Source organism: Drosophila nasuta, chromosome 3 (assembly GCF_023558535.2).
Source record: "Drosophila nasuta strain 15112-1781.00 chromosome 3, ASM2355853v1, whole genome shotgun sequence".
NCBI classification, from domain to species: Eukaryota; Metazoa; Arthropoda; class Insecta; order Diptera; family Drosophilidae; genus Drosophila; species Drosophila nasuta.
The window spans coordinates 38413654-38435731 of NC_083457.1; the positions used below are offsets into that span (position 1 = coordinate 38413654).

General features: G+C 38.6%; 2 protein-coding genes across 5 annotated transcripts; both read left to right on the plus strand.

The window, feature by feature from the left end:
- Positions 1 to 425: 425 nt before the first annotated feature.
- Positions 426 to 7132, plus strand: LOC132792213 (otoferlin). The gene is given in 15 exon segments (XM_060801473.1): positions 426 to 630; positions 687 to 1045; positions 1102 to 1225; positions 1497 to 1674; positions 1733 to 2181; positions 2237 to 3471; positions 3746 to 3917; positions 3969 to 4091; positions 4093 to 5176; positions 5227 to 5363; positions 5813 to 5994; positions 6106 to 6226; positions 6334 to 6618; positions 6672 to 6772; positions 6828 to 7132. Coding segments are annotated over 15 exon segments (4908 nt in total). The 5' UTR covers positions 426 to 450; the 3' UTR covers positions 7006 to 7132.
- Positions 7133 to 8562: 1430 nt separating this feature from the next.
- LOC132794394 (transient receptor potential cation channel subfamily A member 1) lies at positions 8563 to 22040 on the plus strand. 4 transcript variants are annotated; one of them, XM_060804821.1, is made up of 18 exons: positions 8563 to 8674; positions 10133 to 10361; positions 11083 to 11241; positions 12827 to 13012; positions 13514 to 13670; positions 13739 to 13829; positions 13892 to 14087; positions 14467 to 14574; positions 15314 to 15502; positions 16588 to 16816; positions 16878 to 17458; positions 18252 to 18566; positions 18691 to 18801; positions 19468 to 19688; positions 20030 to 20507; positions 20901 to 21063; positions 21122 to 21394; positions 21455 to 22040. In XM_060804821.1, exons 2-18 carry the CDS (start codon positions 10224 to 10226, stop codon positions 21748 to 21750), a joined length of 3891 nt encoding a protein of 1296 aa, XP_060660804.1. In that variant the 5' UTR covers positions 8563 to 8674; positions 10133 to 10223; the 3' UTR covers positions 21751 to 22040. The 4 variants fall into 4 exon arrangements, with proteins under 4 accessions (XP_060660804.1, XP_060660801.1, XP_060660802.1 ...); XM_060804818.1 differs by lacking the exon at positions 12827 to 13012 and having other exon boundaries at positions 8564 to 8674; XM_060804819.1 differs by lacking the exons at positions 8563 to 8674; positions 10133 to 10361; positions 11083 to 11241 and adding an exon at positions 11664 to 11790 and having other exon boundaries at positions 12719 to 13012.
- The last annotated feature ends 38 nt before the right edge of the window (positions 22041 to 22078 follow it).

The window sequence follows — 22078 nt, forward strand, 5'->3', positions numbered from 1 at the left end:
GGATGCAATAAAAATAAATAAGGGTAACCTAATGAAGCTACTAATATCAGTCAAGATAAACCTATGTTTGCATTAAAATAATATTATTGTTTAATACATTTTCCCCCTTTTGAACGCCCTTGGGCGGCTGCACAAACACAAATATAACGAACGTTACGTACACACACGCACAAAAATAGCTGGTTGGGCCAGCTGAAAGCTTCACAGTAACTTCAAATGACAACCACAAACAATAACAACATGGCCACATCTTGTCAGCGAAAGCTTTTGTGGTGAACTTGCCGCTCTGGGTCAAGCGCTTTTAAGTGTAGCTTTTGAAGAGTGGTCGTGGTGTAAATCACGTTTAGAGTGTTGCCAGACTGCTGGAAGTAGTTGTTAAACGTTATTATTGAAATATTCAAACTCTTTTTCTGTCAGTATAAAAAGGTGAATTTTATTTTATCAATCAAAATGAATTTAATGGAAGATTGCTTTGCTGGAGCGCCGCAAGAGTTTTTGATATGCATTACGGTGCATAAGGCAGCAAATACAGGTGTCTACACAGGTGACCTGTATGTAAAAATAAGTTTGGATAAGATAAGCAAAAACACAAAGACGCATTCGAATTCAGAAAATCCCTTCTTTAATGAGGTAAGTTTTGCTACAAATTAATTGTAAATGGGTTCAATATTTATTTCATTACTCAGTACTTTGTATTTGAGTTTCACTGTACGCTTACTGAACTATTACGTCTGACTGTACTCTTTGAGCTAAAAAAATATTTGCTCTATAAGAAGAATGTTACTTTGGGTGAGCTCCTCATTGACTTGCACAGCGTCTGGAGTCAGCCCAGTCATAGTTATTTCAAGAAATGGGGAAAACTCGAAGCCCCTATTAGCGAAGAACCGCCAGGCGAAGATGTCAAAGAAACTAACGCGCATTTGCAAATCGATTTGGCCATCATATCTCAGCACAGTGCAGTAAAGACTGGCATAACCCAAGATGATCTCGGGCCAGAGAACATAAACAAGTACATAACCACGCAGAATTTTGATGATATTAAAAGGTATGTGAATCACAATTTAAGATGGCTTTAAAGATTTTCTTAATTAAGCTTCACAGCAATCTGCTTCATGATGTGGAATCGTACACACAGAGCAACATTCGCTACTTTCTTCGATTATATAAAGGGATTTTCGTAAAGAAGAGCAACTACATGTTACAAGTGTCTTTCGCGGGCTTTAAGGTAACTTATGTAGTTGTAAAGAAAAATTATTTTAATTTAATTTACAGTAATACTAATTTCGATTTCAATTAGTTAAACAAGTTATAACACAATTTTTAACAGACATTGAAAAATAACGTATTTCAAATATTTTCTATCCATATTTTATTTTTATAAACTTAACTTTTTATGTTAAAAGAGTTAAATTTATATTTAAAAAATCCAGAATCTGTAAAACTTATTTTCTTTATGTGTTGCTAATTTATTTAAATTAAAATCTCCACTTTGCTAGGCTAAAACTCAAGTGGCCAAAAACACTATGACGCCTGAATGGAATCTGGAGTTTACCTTTGCCTGGGTTTATCCCTCTTTGGCTCAACGTTTCCTAATACTCATTTTCCTGCACGAGCATCTGCAATGGAAATGTGTCGCTGAATACGAAGTTTCCATTGAGGAAATTGCTTTCCATGGTGAGTTTTTAATCCCATTAAACATATATCTCTCCAATTTTAATATATATTTTTTAAGACACACCTTCGTTGGGTCCCACATATTTGCATCTTTACGATCCTGTGAATCCCTTGAACTATGTGGGACGCATCCTCATGGAGTTGGATTCCCATATGCTGAGCGAGGACCGTCCCTCCCATGTGCTGATTACCAAGACAATTGACAGTTTCACCGACACTCGCAACACGACGGATGAGAATTTCTTTGTGGAGTTTCTTCCTTTGCTGGGCAACAACATTCACACCAGCTCCAATTCGTACAAGTTTATGGTGAAGCTGTCGGAAAAGTCCTCCAATGATCTTGTGGGAACATTAAAGACCCCGCCAGGAAAATTTCGTACCCCAATGCAAACGAAATGCTTTCGACAGGACTCGCCTTTTCGGTCCTGTTTGTTTAAGCTGCGATTGCCGGATAATCGATTGAAGTTTGTCAGCGATTTCCTAATCATAGACATTATTAATTTTATGGTAAGGGAAGTTACTTATATTTTCCTAATTGATATTAAATTCTGAAATATTTTAGCGCTCTGAGCTGGACATCTTTCGCGTCTATCAGCTCAAGTATCCCAATGAGGTGAGCAATCAATCTAAGTGCCTCAAGTTCTTGCTACACAGCATCATCAGCAAATTAAAAGAAGGTCTTGCCAAGAGTCAGTTCAGCCATGATTTGGGTGAGGATGCCACCAGATGGGACAAGAATCGTCAGCACTTTCTGCAGGATTTCTTCGTCAAGTTGGCGCATCAATTGCGTGCGCTGCGCCAGAAATTGAAGTTCAGCTTTCAGGAGCATTTGGATGCCATCATTGTGGACATTGTGAACGAGGTGCAGCGTCTGATTGGCGAGATTACTTCGTTGGCCAATTCACTGCGTGTGCAGGATGATTGGCCCGAGTTGTTGCTCACCTTGAGTGCAGGTGGCAAGATGCTGGGAACTTGTCGCCTCAATGCCAAACACTTTCTGTTTATACAGAAACTGCAAAAGTATCAGTCAACCAATCAATGCTGGAAAGCCAAAAGCTTTGTCTTTAAGAGCCTCGGTTGCACACATAGTTGTGGCAACTGTGGTTGCAACGTTGGCGTTATTCTCGGTTGTATCTCCATTGTACTCGATCGAGAGCGTCGCGAGTTTCTCTCCTGCATTGCTGGAGATTGGTCGTCAGATGACTTTATGATCTGGCAACCGAATGTGGTGCAAACCTTCATCAGCTGTCAGGTTTATGTGCATCAGGCAAAGGTGCGTCCTGGCGCTGAGCACAAACCGCTTTCTGATGGTCATGTCTCGGTTTACTTTGCCGAGCAGGCAGCCGAGACACAAACAGCTCCGGCTACGCTTTCTCCCATCTGGAATGCTGTGATTAGCTTCAAGGTGCTCGCTTTGCCGGGCAGTATCAGTTGGTATCTGCAGAATCCACCACTCGTTTCCATAGAGTTCTATAGCAACGAATCAGAATTATCGGGCAGTGGACAAACTGTTGTCAGTGTGATTAGCGGAGAAATCGAAAACGAGTCCGGTTGGGGAGATGGCGGCAAATGTTGGCAGCGAAGTGCTTTGACCAAGCTGCAGAAGTTGAAGTCGATATCGCCGCCTCCTTTGAAATGGGTGCCAGTTGCCAGGGATGGCATCGTCCTGGCTGAGGTGCTTATGTCCGCTGAGTTTACGGAACTTGTTGGAGAGACTGATGTGTACAAGGTTGAGAAGCAGGCGGAATTAAAAATGGGTATTCCATTGGATATAAGACCGAACATGTTGAATTATGTGTGAGTATGCAAAGGGATTTTAATTATGCAATATGCATCTATGCAAGTTTTCTTACATGATTTATTTCCACTTACATCTATTACTTCTATCTATCTATCTATCTATCTATCTATCTATCTATCTATCTATCTACCTATCTATCTATCTATATATCTGTCTGTCCATCAATCTAGTATTTAATACCATTTGTCATGCCCGTCTTGTATATTCTGAATACCTGTAAATTATATAGTGCAATTATCAAACTCACTTATTTTTTTTTCCTTCCGCCAGCTTGGAAGTTATCTTTGTGGGACTGCGCAATTACACCAAGAGCATGCTTAGCTCGGTGGGTAAACGACGAGCTAAGATTATGATGGCTGATCTGGTGCTCACCAGCGGACTTTCCACTTCCCGAGTGCGCAACAGCATTAACTTTCTGGTGGCCTATGCCTCTGGTGTTGTGGTAAATAAGTGAAGTTCTTGAGGTGAATATATTCATATAATGCCTTTGCAGAGTCTGCCCGATCAGCAAGAGTATTGGCCCGCGATGGTAGCCACCGATGTGGTAGTAAATGCCTTCAATAAGGAGTCCACGCTTGGCGCTGCTCTAGTGCCCAGTTCCACGAGTTTTTTGCAAAAAGGAGAGAAGCACAAAGTGCGTCAAGTTACCGGAATATAGCGATGATAGCCATGATCAATCCTCAATTATAACGATGGACTACGATGAAGAGACAGCGTTGGAAGAGATGGAAGACGAACGAGTGACTAAAAGTAATAGCTGCTGGAGGCGCATTAAGATTGCCTTGGGACTTAATGCGGCAACCGTTGCCAACAAGCTGGCGCTGAAGTATGATGAATACGCTGAGTCGAGTGATTTGCACGAGGATAAACGTTTCACTTGGTGGACAAAATTCTACAATTCGGTGCACGATGATTTGCACGATCGCACGCATCTGTGCAAGCACAGTTTGGTTATCTATTCCAATGAGTTAGAGCAGCAGCCGCAGTTTGGTTTCCTGCAGGATTGGGCTGTGCCCGTGCCGCTCGTACATGGCGTCAAGTTCAAGAAGTATGGTCCGCCTAAGGAGGATATTTATGCCACACTCAAGCTGCAAATCAAGTTGACGCCATGTCAATGTGCGGCTCCGCCTTGTGATGCTGGAGGCGGGGATATGCTGCGTCCCTTGGCTGCTGCCATGAGTCCACATCACCAGACCATGATCAAGACTATCACAGAGACGGTGCATCTAACTGTGCGCGTCTATGTGGTGCAGGGTTTGCAAATACGTCCGAGAGATTGGAGCTCCGAATCGGATTGTTATGTAAAACTGTCGTTGGGTGGCAAAATGGTCTCGGATCGGGCGCACTATGTGCCCAATCAAAGTAATCCCATTTTCGGACGCTTCTTTGAATTGGATGCCTCATTGCCAGCTGATCCCATACTCGAACTCGTGCTCTATGATCATGACAAGCGCAAGGATGATTTGATTGGAGCCACGCACATCGATCTGGAGGATCGTTGGCATAGCAAACATCATGCGATGGTGGGCATACCCAAAGAGTACTCCCAAGTGGGCTACAATCAGTGGCATGACATCTATATGCCTTCGGAGATACTCGAGAATCTTTGCCAGCAGGTCGGAATTCAGCCACCATACTTCTATGGAAATGTCATCGAGGTGGATGGCATGCTCTTTGGGGATGAGACAATTATAGCGAAGTGTAGGTATTTGATTAGGTTAACTTGTGATTGTAATTGACTTCCTTAGCAGCTGAGGATCTACATGAAAGATTGAGTCTGACGGTGCTCAGGAATCTAGACAAGCTGCCTTCATTTGGCTACAAGCTGGTGCCGGAGCATGTGGAGACGCGCTCGCTGTATCACGATGACTACCCAGGAGTGGAACAGGTGTGATAAGATAGGTTTAAATATATTAAACAGTAATTGCGATGTTTTACATAGATAAAGAGCTAACATCTTTTGTGTAGTTACTAAGCATTATAATTCGATAAAACAGTCCATGTAGGAAAAAGGTCACAGGAAAGCATACCTAAAATACTTTAGTGCTCTTATTTATAATATATACTACTTTTATTTCGTTAATTTATTTATAGTTGTCCTTAGTGCATCTAAGATATCTTCAAAATTGGGAAGGAACCTTACCTAGAAGCTAGCGGACGGACGGTCATCCGGATAAAGCTCTTAGTTCTTTAAAAGTCTTAAGCTTCGTACAGCTTTAACTTGTAAAGCTCTTAGTTATTTTTTTAATGCTTTCAATTACTTTAAAACTCTCAGCTACATTTCCAAATAATAATACTCTATTTTCAACACAGTTTATAATGCTTCTCCTTTTTCAGGGCAAAATCCAGATGTGGATAGAGCTGTTCAAGGCGAGCATGTTCATTCCAACGCACATCGACATAACGCCAACAGCGCCAATTACCTACGAGGTGCGCATTGTGGTCAAGAATCTAAACAGCATTCCCTTTGGCGATAGGAATATATTTGGCAAACTAATGAGCGACATCTATGTGACCGGGTAAGGTTAGAATTAAAGGGAACGTAACTGGGCGGAGAGCAGATAACTGACCTCAGCCAGCAAACTGTAAATGATATGCAATTATGAACATTTTCTGTGCCCCTCTCACAGCTGGTGCCAGAATGTGAACAAGCGTCAAACGACCGATATACATTTTCGTTCGTTCGGCGGCGAAGCGGTTTTTAATTGGCGCATGGTATTTACCCTCAAGTATTCGCCCAATGAGGACATGGTAGGTTAGCCAACCCAACCTTAACCTTACCCTTAGTACCTTCTCTAATTGCAATACAATACGCGAAATACGTATATTAATTAATGAGTTTGCTCATTAAACTTTAGATGGTCATACGGCGCAAAGGCGGGCTGTTTGAGGAGATCGAAATCAAGACACCGCCCATTGTCTATTTGCAGGTCTGGGACAAGGATTTCATCACGCGAGACGAGTATCTGGGTGCCTTGGAGCTCAATCTATCGAATTTGCCAGAACCTTATTATACACACAAGCAATGCCAGTTATTTTCTAGTAAAAGGAAACGTCTCAATCTTTTTACGCGCAAATCCGTCAAGGGATGGTTCCCATTACAAGGATGTCCAGGACGCGCTGGCATACCAACTACACATGGGGTAAACTGTAAGTTATATAGATAAACTTGACTTATTCTTAGACTCTATTGCAGGGCAAAATGGAGTTGCAGATTGACATTTGCACGGAGACAGAGGCCTCAAATTCACCTGCTGGCGTTGGTCATGATCCTCCTATGGCGCTAGAGCGTCCTAGGTATACTTCCAAAAATTGTTTACCTTAAGATAATCTTCATTTCTGTCTGTTCTAGTCGTCCTGAGAGTTCCTTCAACCCTTGGACACATCCATTCAAGTCACTACATTTGATATTTTGGCCGCAAATAAGAAAATATGTTTTCATATTCGTCTTTATGGTTCTGCTTGGCTTGGGTTTGGTTATTTTCTTTTCCAATCTACCGAATCATCTGATGTCTATACCGCTGGAGTGATTTTTTTCTTCAACGCTTTCGATTAATTAATTTTCTTATTCCATATCGCAAAGATCTACGCGGCATTTGTTGATTACTTAAATACAATTACTAATGTGGGTGATAAGTGTTTTTTATAAAGATTGTTGCACCGACTATTTGTACATGCTTTCTTTATTTTAAATAAATTATTTATTAATAAAAGTTTTAAAATAGTTAAAAATATTAGTTACTAAGGATAGAAATTGTGATTTTTTTAATATATTTTGTAATGCTTTAACTTTGTTGTTGGTTTATCGCAAATCATTTATTTGAAGTGCGTCATTTATAAAAGTATTTTGAACTCACGAGAGACAAACTATTTCAGGAATTTGTCACATTAAATTTACAACCTATTCCCCAAAGGCAGCTGCGTAATGAATGATCGCAATAAACTTTGGAATAGACCAGAGTTCAGCTAAGATAGAGTAGTATTTTATAAACCCTATTTCAATAGCAATTACTTTATTGATGAAGGCAAATTTGCAAAACAGTTCTGAATTCCTTTTGGCTGTTGTTTGAATATTTCACCACCAGCAAACACAGCACAGTAATTTCATGGATGTAGGGACTGAATACATTTACAGACACATATGTGTAGTATGTGTTAACTGTTTAATTACAATAGCAAATGTGTCTCATTGACGGCGCACGACGACACATGGAAGCGTCGAGAGAGAAGCATCGAGTTGTCCGAGGCAAGACGACGAGCCCCACAATCGAGTTAACCGGGTGACAAAAGGCTGACGAAAGGCTGCCAACAACAACGTGCTTATCAGTCGCCAACTAACTAACTACATAGTCTAGCTTTCGTATTCGCACTCCCAGTCCCAAGTGCCAACTGAACTCATATTACAGCCGCTAGTCAACAGGCTAGAGAGTTCAGTTCGAGTCCAGCCAGCGAAGCTGTCGGTACAAAAAACAAAAAGGAAAAAAAAGAAAAATTATCACAAAAATATAACATTTATTAACTAGTTTGTGTAACTGCAGTGAAAAGCAGTTAATTACGTTTTATAATTAAAGTGTCGTGTGATTAACGAGCGGACGAAAGACGAGCTGTCAATGAAATACACAATTTTCGCACCTCCAAATAACTATTAAAGGGATGTTGTAGTGCTTCCTCGAGTGCTTCGTCCTGCTAACATCAATATCAACCTCATCACTCCAGTTCAGCTCAGTTCAGTTCAGTTCAGCTCATTGCGTTTCCTTTTTGTTTTCGTGCTGGAATCGAAACATATGGCATACTTTCTGCGGGTCTTTGCATAAAAATATTTAATTGCTAATTCCAAAAAGTTATTGTCTATCTTAGTTGAATAATGCTAAAGAAAAAAATTAATTAGGTTTTACGTAAAATTTAAAGTGAATGTGTGTTAAAAAAAATGTGATTTGTGGCTAACAATTTTCGATATAAAGTGAAAATCTGGAAAATTAAATTACTGAATTTAGCTTAATTATATTTTGCTATTTTCATTTTATATTTGTATTAATAATATAACAAATATTTGTCTTTTAGGGATTAAATAAAAAAATGTGAGTTATTCGCGGACTAAAAACTGGCAAAAGACATTTTTAAAGTTTTTTTTTTGCTATCGAGGCAAAAGTTGCTGAGAGAATATTTGAAACCGAAATTTTGCGCCTGAAAACACAACAGGTAAATAATCTTACCACACATATGGTACAATATGGAATATTATAGGAAGTATATATTACTGAGTACAATAGTAGATATTGATAACATAGCTTTCAGGTTTTAATTATTTAGTCAACGTAATTTGAGTATTTCTAACTTATATTCTATTTACAATAGCAAATTTTCCAAATATATTAATAATATAATATTTATTCAATTTGAGTGTCAGTTTTATTAAATTCTTAATGAGAAGTGTTTTAAGGATTATGTGGTTTGTAGAAATTTATTATCTCTTTAAACATTTGGAGTATATTTTAAATGATATATAGTACATATTATATTTTAGGTGCCTTTTTCATTTATTGAAATTAAATTCCGGAAGAAAAGTGCGCTAAATTGCTAGACTATTAAATAATTGGCTTGTCTATAATTTGTGTCTGTTATTGCTGAATTATTGATATTCCGGCAGAAAATAGCGTGCTGCTTTGTTTGCCATTTGACCCCACTTTGACTAATTGAATAGGAATCCCGACTCAAATTTCATCGACTCATCACTCACTCGATAAGCCAATTGACTAATCAGAGTAGATAGCATTTGCAATAGGCAGCACACTTCGATTTTTTGCCACAGGACATTCTCATATTTTCATTAGCCAAATGAGTCCTTGCTTACAAAACATGCAATTCCACTTGGATTCTAATCGCGATGCTGATAGAGATCGTTTGAATGTAATTATCGAGCAAGTCCAATAAATCAAAAGTAGTTATAGTTTTTCGAAAACTAGAATTAGTTGTTCTTGAGTCTTTGACGCTGTCGGTTTACTTTTGTCCTGCCGCAAAATGAAGCTGGAAGAATTCAGGTGCAGAGAAGGGAAACGTTCAGCAGGTGTTGCGAGTGGGTGTGTCGCGTATTATGCAAATGGGTTCAAGAGTTCAAAACAGTTGACAGTGTCTGCCAAAAATAAACAACTCTTTAATTAGCCATTGTCGCTTAATGCGGTTTCGTTACACTTCAAGTCCTTTGGGAGGCGGCCCATAATACTCGTAAAAATGACGAATAACGAACGTTGACTCTGTGAGGAATAAACGAATAAGCTCACATAATACTAGAGTGCTTAAACGGCTCGGAAAAAAAATTGGCAGTGTTATTCATTGTACCACATATCGAGTGTCATGGTACAGTTGCCCCAAACGTGACGCGACGCGACTCGACGCGTCACACGATGTGTTTTGTTTGTCTAGTTAATTCCAAGGAAGGGGAGACTGAGCATTATCACTGTATCATGTGACGACGAGTTATCTAAATAGCGTAGCGAAAAAGGCACGCGTAATGTAAGGGAAGGAAGAAGGGAGGAGAATGGTAACGTTTAGGCCAATCAATAACTAATTAGTCAACTGATTGCGACTGATAATTGTGCACCGGATTACGAGCATTGTGAAATAACTGTCTCTCTAATAAATATTGACGCCATTTGCTAGTCGCAATTCGCGGCCCTTTACCATTTCATCAGCAGTTATTGGCTTGGATCGCTCAGCGGATCAAGCGGATTCCACAGAGACTGATCTCAGCATGCCCAAGCTCTTCAACAGTGTGTACAATGCCCAATGCTCGGCTCTGTCGCCACCAGATCTGATGGAAGCACAGCCCAAGTTGCTGCCCAAGACACGAAGTAACAGCAGCTCCAGCACCAGTCAACGCAACAGCAAGGTCAGTTATAAAGCCAACTCTTTTTATACACGCTATCTATAGGGCTTGTCTGTCCGTCCGTCAGTATGAACACGTATGACTACTGGGTATATCAATGTACCAAATATACATTTCGTGATATTTTTTGGTATATTTAAACAATAATACCGTAATAGTAATGGTAGTAGTGAAACAATATACCAAACAATAAACCAAAGTATATTCCATTATTTTTTCGGTATATTTATTTAGTATATTTACAGTAGTAATAGTAATGGTAGTAGAGTATCAATATACCCAATATACATTTCAGTATATTCTATTATTTTTTCGGTATATTTATTTGGTATGTTTAAATGATTATATAGTAGTAATAGTAATAGTATATTAGTATTCCAAATATTCATTTATGTATAATTCAGCATTTCTTAAAAATATACATGTATACCAATACAATATACTGAATATACATTTTAGTATTTTTATGGTATATTATTTTGGTATATTTGGTACTGGTATATATGGTACTGTAGTAGTAATCCTAGTAGTATTGCAATATACCAAGCATACCATTATGTACGTTTCAGCAGTTTTTGATATATTATATTAATTTGGTATATTTATATGAAAATACCGCATTGTTTTGTTATCATTGAGAACGGGTAGCGGACATCTCACTGTCGAGCACACTCGATTGTAGTTTTCTTACTCGCTTTCTCTTTAATCAACTTTCTTTTTATAGTATTGGATATTCTCGATGATTATCGAACGCAGCGCAGGTCCCAAGCGTGTGGAAATTGGCGGTGACGATATGGATACTCCATTGGAGGCCATTCTGCCAGCGGAGCCAGCTGCTGAGCAAGTTTGCTTGTTGCGTGACAGTCCTTTCAGGATACTAAGGGTAAGCTTGACATTTAAACTCGGCTCGTTAAGTGATAAAGCTCTGTCTGACCGATAATCCCCCAATGGCAATATGGGGAAATATAAAGCACAATCTTTGCTTGCTTTCGGTATAACATAATCGGTGCTTACATAAAAGTGGATAACGTGAAATCACTAAAAGATAACATCACACGCAACGCAACAAGTTCTGCTGTCAGCACAACAAACGCAACAAGTCGAACATGCAACAGACAACAACACACGAAACACGCACATTGCCTCAAATTGAAACAAAATGAAAATTGACTCGCGAATTGAATGAAACTCACCACGCGTTGCCAGTAAATCCTTGCCGATGGCAAAATGGCGTTCGGTTCACGCACAGGATATAAAAGCAACGACAGCTCGCACCGAGATTTCAGTTCGACGGAACTTCTCGTGTGCGGCATAACGACAGATAAAGATGGCAAACGGATAAGCGCCAGACAATTGTTTTAATGTGAAGACAAGTTAACAGTGTGAAACACGATGAATTGCAATTAATAATTGAATCAAAGTGATTGAGAAAGTAACAAAAAAAAATTATAAAAATACAAAGAGGAAACGGAAGAAGCGCCTAAGGCATTAAGAAATTGAATTTGTAGTTGGAAGGAATGAAATCAATTCGGTTTTTAAATAGTTTCGCTATTTCTATGCATTTTCAATTTGTGGCAAAGAAATTAAATAGACGTAAACATATAACATTGTAGAAATATATAATAATTTAGTAAAAAAAGCTCAGCACAGTTTAAAAAATTATAAAAACTCATATAAATTTCAATTAAATTTCTCATAAAAACGGAAGGATTTTTACAATATTGTATTTAATATTTACATATGTACTTTCAATATATATTTCATAACCATCAATGTATTTCACTCGTAATAAGGAGAAATTTTACGCATCAGAATTTCAAGAGCATTTTTTATCTATCAAATTATTTCTAGTGCTTCACAAAAGCTCTATACAATCAAATTAATTAATTTGAAATTATATTTTAGTATATATAGATTTTAAATATTCGATAAAACAAGATACTTTCAACCTGTGCTCCAAAAAAAGATTAAAGTGAGCCAACGCATTCTTGCGCTTTGAAAATAGCTAAGAGATGTTGTAGACAAAATAAAGAACTACAAGTATTTTTAAATCGTATTTTTTAAAAGAGACCTAAGGATATATGGTTTTCTAGTAATTTAAAGATGAAGTAAAGAAGTACAGTGATTTTAGATCATTTTAAATAAATAAATACAACTTATTAGACAATAAACTGGAATGTTTACAAAATTGTCTTTTAGAGAAGTCCTGTCATTTTAAAATACATTAAACTTGTAGTATCTAAGAAAAAAGACAACTCTTTAAATTATATATTTTATTTTAGAGCAGTAACATAATTTTGAAATACTTTGAAGTAGTATTAGCCAAGCAAAGAGCTTATTCCTGAAATTATCCATTTTAGAGAAGTACCTGCAAACTAAACGAAACAAAGTAGCTGAGCAAACATGAATTTAATTTACTTAGAGAGTCATAAAAGAAAGTGAATGAAATGTAATAATTGGTACCTGAGAGCATGACGAGCGACACGGAGGCACCCAAAAGGGAGGTGGTCATCAGCTCGTTGCGGTTTCTGATTAACGGTTGGGTGCGCGGCACTGAGCTGACATCGATGGGGCCACTGAATCTGTCCAACAAATGGGCGCGCATCTTGCGGATGTCTTCAGCGCCCAAGATACACGTCGACGAGTTTATGCAGGTAATCGCTGGGCCAAGGAAATTCCAACTAACTTTGTCAACATGCAACTCGAGACTGACAAACTGATTTAGTTGCTGTACATTTGGTTTGTTGTTGCCAGTCGAAAAGAGCGCAACAATATTTTGCAAGAGGCCATGGCCAAGACAAAGCATGGAAAAACAGCAAAAAAAAGCACGTCAAGAGACATTTTCATTAAGAGAGCTGTTCCCATAGCTGACTTGTCTTTGTCTACGCTTGTTGGCAGGCGGAACTAAATGAATGAATGAATGAATGTAACCGTTGTCGCACTCATTGTTCAATTTACTGGAGAATTTTGATTAAACTAGAGTGCCACCTTGTATCCCAGTTTGTCGTTTCTTCAAGTTGAGTGAGGCGCGTGTTAAAAGTTGAAGAAAGTTTTTAGCTTGAAGCCGTATTCGCTGCTGGCAATGTTTATCTTTTAGTTTCAACAGTTTGATTAGCACTTTGGATTTTAAATCTATACGTTCTTGGCATTTGCAGGCAGCCGAGTCGGGCAACTTGGATGATTTTAAGCGTCTCTACATCGCGGATACGACGCGTATAACGCTGAAAGATGGCAAAGGACGCACTGCAGCGCATCAGGCGGCGGCCAGAAATCGTGTCAACATATTGCGCTACATCTGCGATCAGCGAGGAGGTGAGTTAACACAGAGAATGGCTAACAACAGCTGCAACTGCAACTGCTACATTAATTCCATTTCGCAGACTTCAATGCCAAGGACAATGCGGGCAATACACCACTTCACATTGCTGTCGAATGCGACGCCTACGAAGCATTGGACTATTTGCTCTCCATGTAAGTGCCAGCTGCCTTGTCTCATTAAGCTCTTTTTGCAGTATTTCCCTTTCACTCTACAGTCCTGTGGACACCGGCGTGCTGAATGAAAAGAAACAAGCGCCCGTGCATCTGGCGACGGAGTTGAACAAAGTGAAGTCGTTGCGTGTGATGGGTCAGTATCGGAGTGTTATCGACATACAGCAGGGTGGCGAGCATGGACGCACTGCTCTCCACTTGGCAGCCATCTATGATCACGAGGAGTGTGCTCGTATCCTGGTAAGTGGTGTGAGTCCTTACAGCTTTTTTTTGTACATATAATTGTTTTACTTGTAGATGCGTTCTTTCGCTCTCTCACTAAAATTGGCTATTAATCAAATTCCCAAACACACACATGCACACACTCTCTCTCTCACACACACTCACACGCTTACATAGCTACTCTAAATAATTTATCATGAACGAGAAAGGTTTGTACAATGCTCATTCAACTGCAAATTTGCATGCGCACAAAAGTATGCTACATATTTTTTCTCAAGTGCTACTCGCATTCCTCTGTAAGTTTGTTATGTCGTATCTCTGTTTTGTGTGTATGTGCCACTTACAAGTGATGTAATGTATATCTGTCTCTCTATGTTCTCTGTGTCAACTCTTGCAGATTACCGAGTTCGATGCATGCCCCCGTAGACCTTGCAACAATGGTTATTATCCCATACACGAGGCGGCTAAAAACGCCAGCTCCAAGACAATGGAGGTCTTTTTCCAGGCAAGTCACAAGTACTCAATATGTATATATATTATTATTCGTTGTAGTAGTCCCATATTATGCTTGCATGCCAGTAACAACTCTACACAGCTGTCCAGCGGTCAACTTTACTTTGATCTGATGTCAAGCGCCTTAAGTGGTTTGCTCGCCCATCAAAAGTCCCCAAGCGCTTTATCTACATACTTTACTTTTATCGTATTGCAGTGCTGCCCACTTTTCCAGTCAGTCATGCTCGCTTTCTCCCTCGTTGCGAGCTGACCTTTTTATGCATTGCGTTTTCCCGTTTTGCTGCTTTTATTGAAAATTACGTATACGCCGTGTTGCGTGCCTGCTTTAAAAAGTATCAATTTCGGCGGGTTTATTTGTTCTATTATCGATTTCCCTTCACTTGTCCGCAACTTTTCTTCGATTTCTCTTTTAATCAGTTAAGTTTTAAACGTAATGAGACAAATTCATGGAAGGATCCAGATTTTAGGTCGGTCAATGACTTTGTTCATAGAACGAAATCTTTATTGTTCTTAATTATTGAATATATATTCTATTTGTAGCATAAATATAGAGTTAAAAAGACGGATCAACATTTTAGGTCATTGACTTCGCTCAATAAACTAAATCTTAATTCTTCTCAATTATTGTATTTATATGATGATGATAATAAATTTTTTCCCATTTGTATTTACTATTTCATAATATTTCAAACTGTGTAAGCTAAAATAAAATTCAAACCTTCTCTTTACAGTGGGGCGAGCAACGCGGTTGCACTCGTGAGGAAATGATATCGTTCTACGACTCGGAGGGTAACGTGCCACTGCACTCGGCGGTTCATGGTGGCGACATTAAGGCTGTGGAGCTTTGCCTCAAATCTGGCGCTAAAATATCAACACAGCAACATGATCTCTCGACGCCAGTTCACTTGGCGTGCGCTCAGGTGAGTAACAGGTGCTCTGACATCGTTTGTGGCCTCGCCTTGGTTACCTGACACTTGTGGCAACTTTGTTTGCCCCACAACTCATAGTTAAACAGAGTGTGTGTCGCTCTGTTGCCAGTTGCTTCTCGCACTGTCTCTCTCGCTCTCTCGCTTGCTTAGGTGTAAATACTTTTGTGACTTTAATTTGACAAATTCTTATGCAAATTCGTGCTAGACGAACGTGACTTTCTTACGGAAGTCGTTGCTGGCAGCAATGCGTACGCAAATTGTTAGACAAATAGCGCGTTTGAGAGCAGTCAGTGAGTGTTAAGAGGAAAAAACAAATACTATTGGAAATATATATTTTTAAAATTAATAGAAGACACTTTTCAAGTGGTTTGCCTGTGAAGATTAATTGAATTAATGACAGCTTACATGGTTTACTGCTTTACATTCTTTAAGAATGTTAATTAAAACCATGTGACGACTCCATGTGAAGAAGTTACCATAAATATTCCGGAAGTTTGTTTCATTTATGAATATAATAAATTTTAATTAAGCTGCAGCTACTTGCGCTTTAATTTCGATTTCATTTTGTACCCCCAAATTGCAGCCTTGGCATCGTTATATTGTCATCATATTTCCCTCTTTTTCCCATATATTTCATTATTGCATATTTTTGCCACTTCACTTTCATATTTTAGCTTAATGTACGCCAATTATTTTTAATAATTTTTCGCTATATCCTCATCTTTCCTTCAACTGCTGTCGGTTTCTATAAAGTGAAACTTTAATTGATAAAAGGATAAACAACATTGATAGTAATTATTAACAACATTTTTCATAGTAAAATTTTGTGCTTCTCAAACAAAAATGAATATCAAGAATACTTAGAACATTGGCTCTCATAACATTATTTTTCTTACTAATGCAACAATTGTTTTTCCAAAATCTTTTTACTTATTAATATGCATCTGGGTCTAAGTTTATTTTAGAGTTAAGTTATAGTTTAAGTTATAATAATATGAAAACTATATCTATTCACAATTTAAGTTGCAATAATATCATATATATAATATATAATTATTTATAATTCTTTTTATCAGGGTGCCATTGAAATAGTGAAATTGATGTTTGAGATGCAACCCCTAGAGAAGCGGATTTGCTTGAGCTGCACCGACGTACAGAAGATGACACCTTTGCACTGCGCCTCAATGTTTGATCATCCGGATATTGTTTCTTATTTGGTGAACGAAGGAGCCGAGATCAATGCGCTGGATAAGGAGCATCGTTCGCCACTGCTATTGGCCGCCTCACGTAGTGGCTGGAAGACAGGTAAGTTACATAAACTAAATGGGCAACACTGCGAATGATTAATATTTTATACTCTACTCAGTGCATCTTTTGATTCGACTTGGAGCCAGCATTGATGTGAAGGATGCAGCTGCAAGGAATGTGCTGCACTTTGTCATCATGAATGGCGGTCGCTTAACTGATTTTGCTGAGCATGTGGCCAATTGTCAGACACAGCAGCAGTTGCAATTGCTGCTCAATGAGAAGGATGACATGGGCTGTTCGCCTTTGCATTATGCCAGTCGAGATGGTCACATTCGATCGCTGGAGAATCTCATTCGACTGGGCGCTTGTATTAATCTGAAGAACAATAACAACGAGAGTCCATTGCACTTTGCTGCACGTTATGGAAGATACAACACAGTGCGGCAGCTGCTCGACTCCGAGAAGGGTTCGTTCATTATCAATGAGAGCGATGGCGCTGGGATGACTCCGCTACACATTGCTTCGCAGCAAGGACACACACGTGTGGTGCAGCTGCTGCTCAATCGTGGCGCATTGTTGCATCGCGATCACTCGGGACGGAATCCGCTCCAGCTGGCTGCCATGTCTGGCTACACTGAGACAATTGAGTTGCTGCACTCGGTGCACTCGCATCTGCTCGATCAGGTGGACAAGGATGGGGTAAGTTTGGGGTGATAATTAGGGGAACAACATCGAATATAGTTTACAAAGAAGAAAACTAAGCTAAGGCTCCGTTCGAAAGTCGTGAAAATGTTTAATGCCTGACTCACATAAGTAGCTTAGTTTTTAATTCTACTTTGCCATTAAAATAGTTGATTTTTATTTAAATAAAATAAATATAGGTTTTCAACGAAATTAGATAGAACTCTCATGAAAATTAAAGAAGAAAGTTATTCATTCCAATTCAATTTAATTAGGAAAATGAAAATCCGATCTCATTAAAATTAGATAAGGTACTTACAATATTGCATTTCAAATCATATTAATTGTGAGAAAGATATTCAAACTAATATTCAATTCGAAAGTCATAACAACTTGTTAATTAGGTTCATTCAGTAATATAGATTCACAATTTTCTCTTGAATTTTTAATTGAATTGGGTTTAGCTATAAATTGTAATTTTTTGAAATTGAAATTGATTACTCGTTAACAAAATATAAATAGGGAACTCTTTAAAATTAAATTAAATTAGCCATACATTTGAATTTATTTATTAACATTTTATTTTATTGAAATTTAAGCTCCAACCGAAATACATTTAATGGAATTTCTGTTGCTTTCATATGTAAATGTGTAAGCAATTAATGTTCATTGCTTAATTGTGTACAGTAATTAGATTTCTAAAATGTTATTTGCAATTGCGTTCAATTGCATTAGAACTACATCAGTAGCAAATTTACATAATCTGGTTGAATGCAATAATTTACTGCATGCTTTACTCATCCGCTTCCAGAACACAGCACTTCACTTGGCCACAATGGAAAACAAGCCGCATGCCATCTCTGTGCTCATGTCCATGGGCTGCAAGCTGGTCTACAATGTGCTGGACATGAGTGCCATCGACTATGCCATCTACTACAAGTATCCAGAGGCAGCGTTGGCTATGGTCACGCATGAGGAGCGTGCCAACGAGGTGATGGCACTGCGATCCGACAAGCATCCTTGTGTCACCCTGGCGCTGATTGCATCGATGCCGCGGGTATTTGAGGCAGTGCAGGATAAATGTATAACAAAGGCGAATTGTAAGAAGGATTCGAAAAGTTTCTACGTAAGTTTTATCGTGCTCCAAAACCAGCTGAACCTGAAGAATCTTTCACACTTATCACTCATTTAAATCATGCTCATTGAGAACGACTCTTAAACTGATGCTGAACTCTCTTTCGCATGTGCAGATTAGATACTCATTTGCATTCTTGCAATGCCCCTTTATGTTTGCTAAGATCGATGAGAAAACCGGAGAGCCAATTATGACATCCAATCCCATTCCATTGCCGGCGCTGAATGTAAGCTTAAAAAAAAAAGAAAATACCAAAAAAATAAAATGTTATGAAGACGCATGGAAGTAGTTTAGAATGCTCGAGTCGATTTGTAGTATCCCTTTTCTGCTTTTTAAGTCCGCTTCATACGTTTCACACAATTTCATGCATGCACATACGCCTTTCCCCTATTAAATTTTGATATTGTATAACCAAAAACTGCAATCCAATCCAACCTATCAATCAATCAACCAGATCAAGTATTCATTTGGGCCATATCAAAAGACACCCAAGCAAATCGAGGAAAAGCGTAAAGAATTTAACGATCCCAAATGGCGACCGGCGCCATTGTCTGTAGTGAATGTGAGTTTCCATATTTAAAGTTGCAGCAGTAACGGAACTTTGCCCAATTCTTCAGGAACTGGGCAGAGTACTAACTGCTAAGATTTCAATTCTCGTGCTCGTTACATTTTTGATAATTGTAATGTAAATCAAAAAAATAAATGCAAAAAAGTCTGCGCATTTGTGATCGTCCCTTTTTTGGTGTTGTCTGCTGTAGATTTTACTTATGTTAGTTATAGTAGTTTGTAGTAATTGTGGTATTTTTACTAGTATTACATTAGTTGTTGTTCTTATCGTGCTTTAAACACTTCCTTCTAATATCCTTCATATTTTTCAATGGAATGCTGTTAGACTATGGTGACCCATGGCAGAGTTGAGTTGCTTGCTCATCCGCTCAGCCAAAAGTATCTGCAAATGAAGTGGAACTCGTATGGCAAATACTTTCATTTGGCCAATCTGCTTGTGTACTCTATCTTTCTGGTCTTTGTCACTATCTATTCCTCGCTGATGATGAACAACATTGAGCTGCGTTCGAATGGCAATGAAACCACCAACAAATACTGTCAGGGCAGGTAAATTGAACAAATTCTTATACCCGCTATTATTATTAGTATTATTACTTTGTCTGTTATATTTTGCATTTGATGCTTTATTTTCAATGTAGTACTAATCAATATACGAAATGTAGCCTTTGGCATATTTTTATTATTTTACAGAAAGTTTTAATTTTAAAATATAACATATTAATATATTGCAAAATACTAAAAATATATCAAAGGTTAACTTTGGTATATTGATAAAGTACCAAATATTTAAAATAGATAGCATTATCTCACCGTCGATCACACATGACTGTAGCCTTCTTACTTGTTTTAAATTTTAATAATACTATAATATATATTCTCATTCTTAGCTGGGATGAATTGGCCAGGAACCTTTCAAAGGATCCTCTAGCTGCAGCTCGTTTGCGTCGTGACTCTTGTGTCGAACACATCAATCGCACCAACTGCATTCTCTTCTGTGCCGTCGTCATTGTCGTCTACATTTTGCTCAATTCGGTGCGCGAATTCATACAGATCTATCAGCAGCGTCTGCACTATTTAGTTGAGACAGTCAACATCATCTCTTGGGTGCTCCAAATCTCTGCGCTGGTCATGGTTGCGCCCACCTTTAAGCCAGGTGGCGAGATCACCACGGTTCACTACTCGGCTGCTGCGATCGCTGTCTTTTTGTCCTGGTTCCGCTTGCTGCTCTTTCTGCAACGCTTCGATCAGGTGGGAATCTATGTGGTGATGTTCTTGGAGATTCTGCAGACGCTCATCAAGGTGCTGATGGTATTCTCCATACTGATCATTGCCTTTGGACTGGCGTTCTACATACTGCTCTCGAAGGTGCGTAGAGGAGGCTTTTATAATCTACTTTACATACAGTAATGTCGATGAATTAACACCCATAATTAATTTTTTTTTTTCTTAGTTTTTTAAAATACACATGTTATTTTTATACAATTTTATGCAATTTTAAAACTTATAAATCTAATGCATTCATGTTATCACATTTATGATAGATGTCCGGGTTTTTAATATTGCATTTCACAGTCGAGCACACTAGCCTGTAGCATTCTTACTTGTTTATTTGTATTTAAATTTGAAATTTCTAATCATTTTCGAAATTTTAAATATCCAAAAACTTAAATCGTAATTCATAATAATATTCAAATAACATGGCGAATATTGTTATATACAAAGATGAATTACCCATTTTATATTTCTCTCACTTTATAGATAATCGACTCGCAGCCGAATCATTTGTCCTTCTCGAACATACCCATGTCTCTACTGCGTACTTTCTCGATGATGCTGGGTGAGCTGGACTTTGTGGGCACCTATGTGACCACTTACTATCGTGAGCAGCTCAAGGTCCCGATGACATCATTCTTGATACTGAGTAAGTTCGCCTTGCGTTGTCTCTTCAAGATCTTTAATTAATCTTTCTTCTTACACAGGCGTATTCATGGTCTTAATGCCCATTCTATTGATGAACTTGCTCATCGGTTTGGCCGTTGGTGACATCGAGTCAGTGCGTCGAAATGCCCAGCTGAAGCGTCTGGCCATGCAGGTAGTGCTGCACACGGAGTTGGAGCGCAAGTTGCCACATGTGTGGCTGCAGCGTGTGGACAAAATGGAGCTGATTGAGTATCCCAATGATACAAAGTGTAAACTTGGCTTTTTGGACTTCATACTACGCAAATGGTTCTCAAATCCCTTCACCGATGATTGTATGTATTCAATCTCTCCCAGTTTTCGAATTTAACTCTAAACTGTGCTTCCCTAAATAGCTGCAATGGATGCGTTTGGCTTTGACAACAACGATGATTTGGTTAATGCAGAGCTGGAGCGACAACGTCGCAAGTTGCGGGACATTAGTCGCATGTTGGAACAGCAGCATCAGTTGGTGCGTCTGATTGTCCAGAAGATGGAGATTAAAACGGAGGCGGATGACGTCGATGAAGGTATCTCGCCCAATGAATTGCGGTCAGTTGTGGGTCTCAGTTCGGCGGGTGGCAATCGTTGGAACTCACCGCGTATACGCAATAAATTGCGGGCAGCTTTGAGCTTCAACAAGGGCATGTAAAGAGAAGGGGAGAGGGGCAAGGCATCAATGCCACATCATATCTAAGCAAAGATCGTAGAGTAGTGCAATTTTCAATCCCAGTAGTCAAAAGTATACCCAACTATATGTATTGTATTGATATCTGTTAACTGAAACTGAGAGCAACTTGAGTCATGGAATTACGAAAAGGAATCAACGAATTTAAACGGCTAAAGCTGAGAGTCTTTTATGCAAGTTAAACGGAATTATATTCAACCCTTCTATTTATAAAATAATCTATACTTAAATGTCATTCGAAATGATTCGTCTTTATCTGTGTACTTTAATGTTTTCGTCTACTATTGAAATA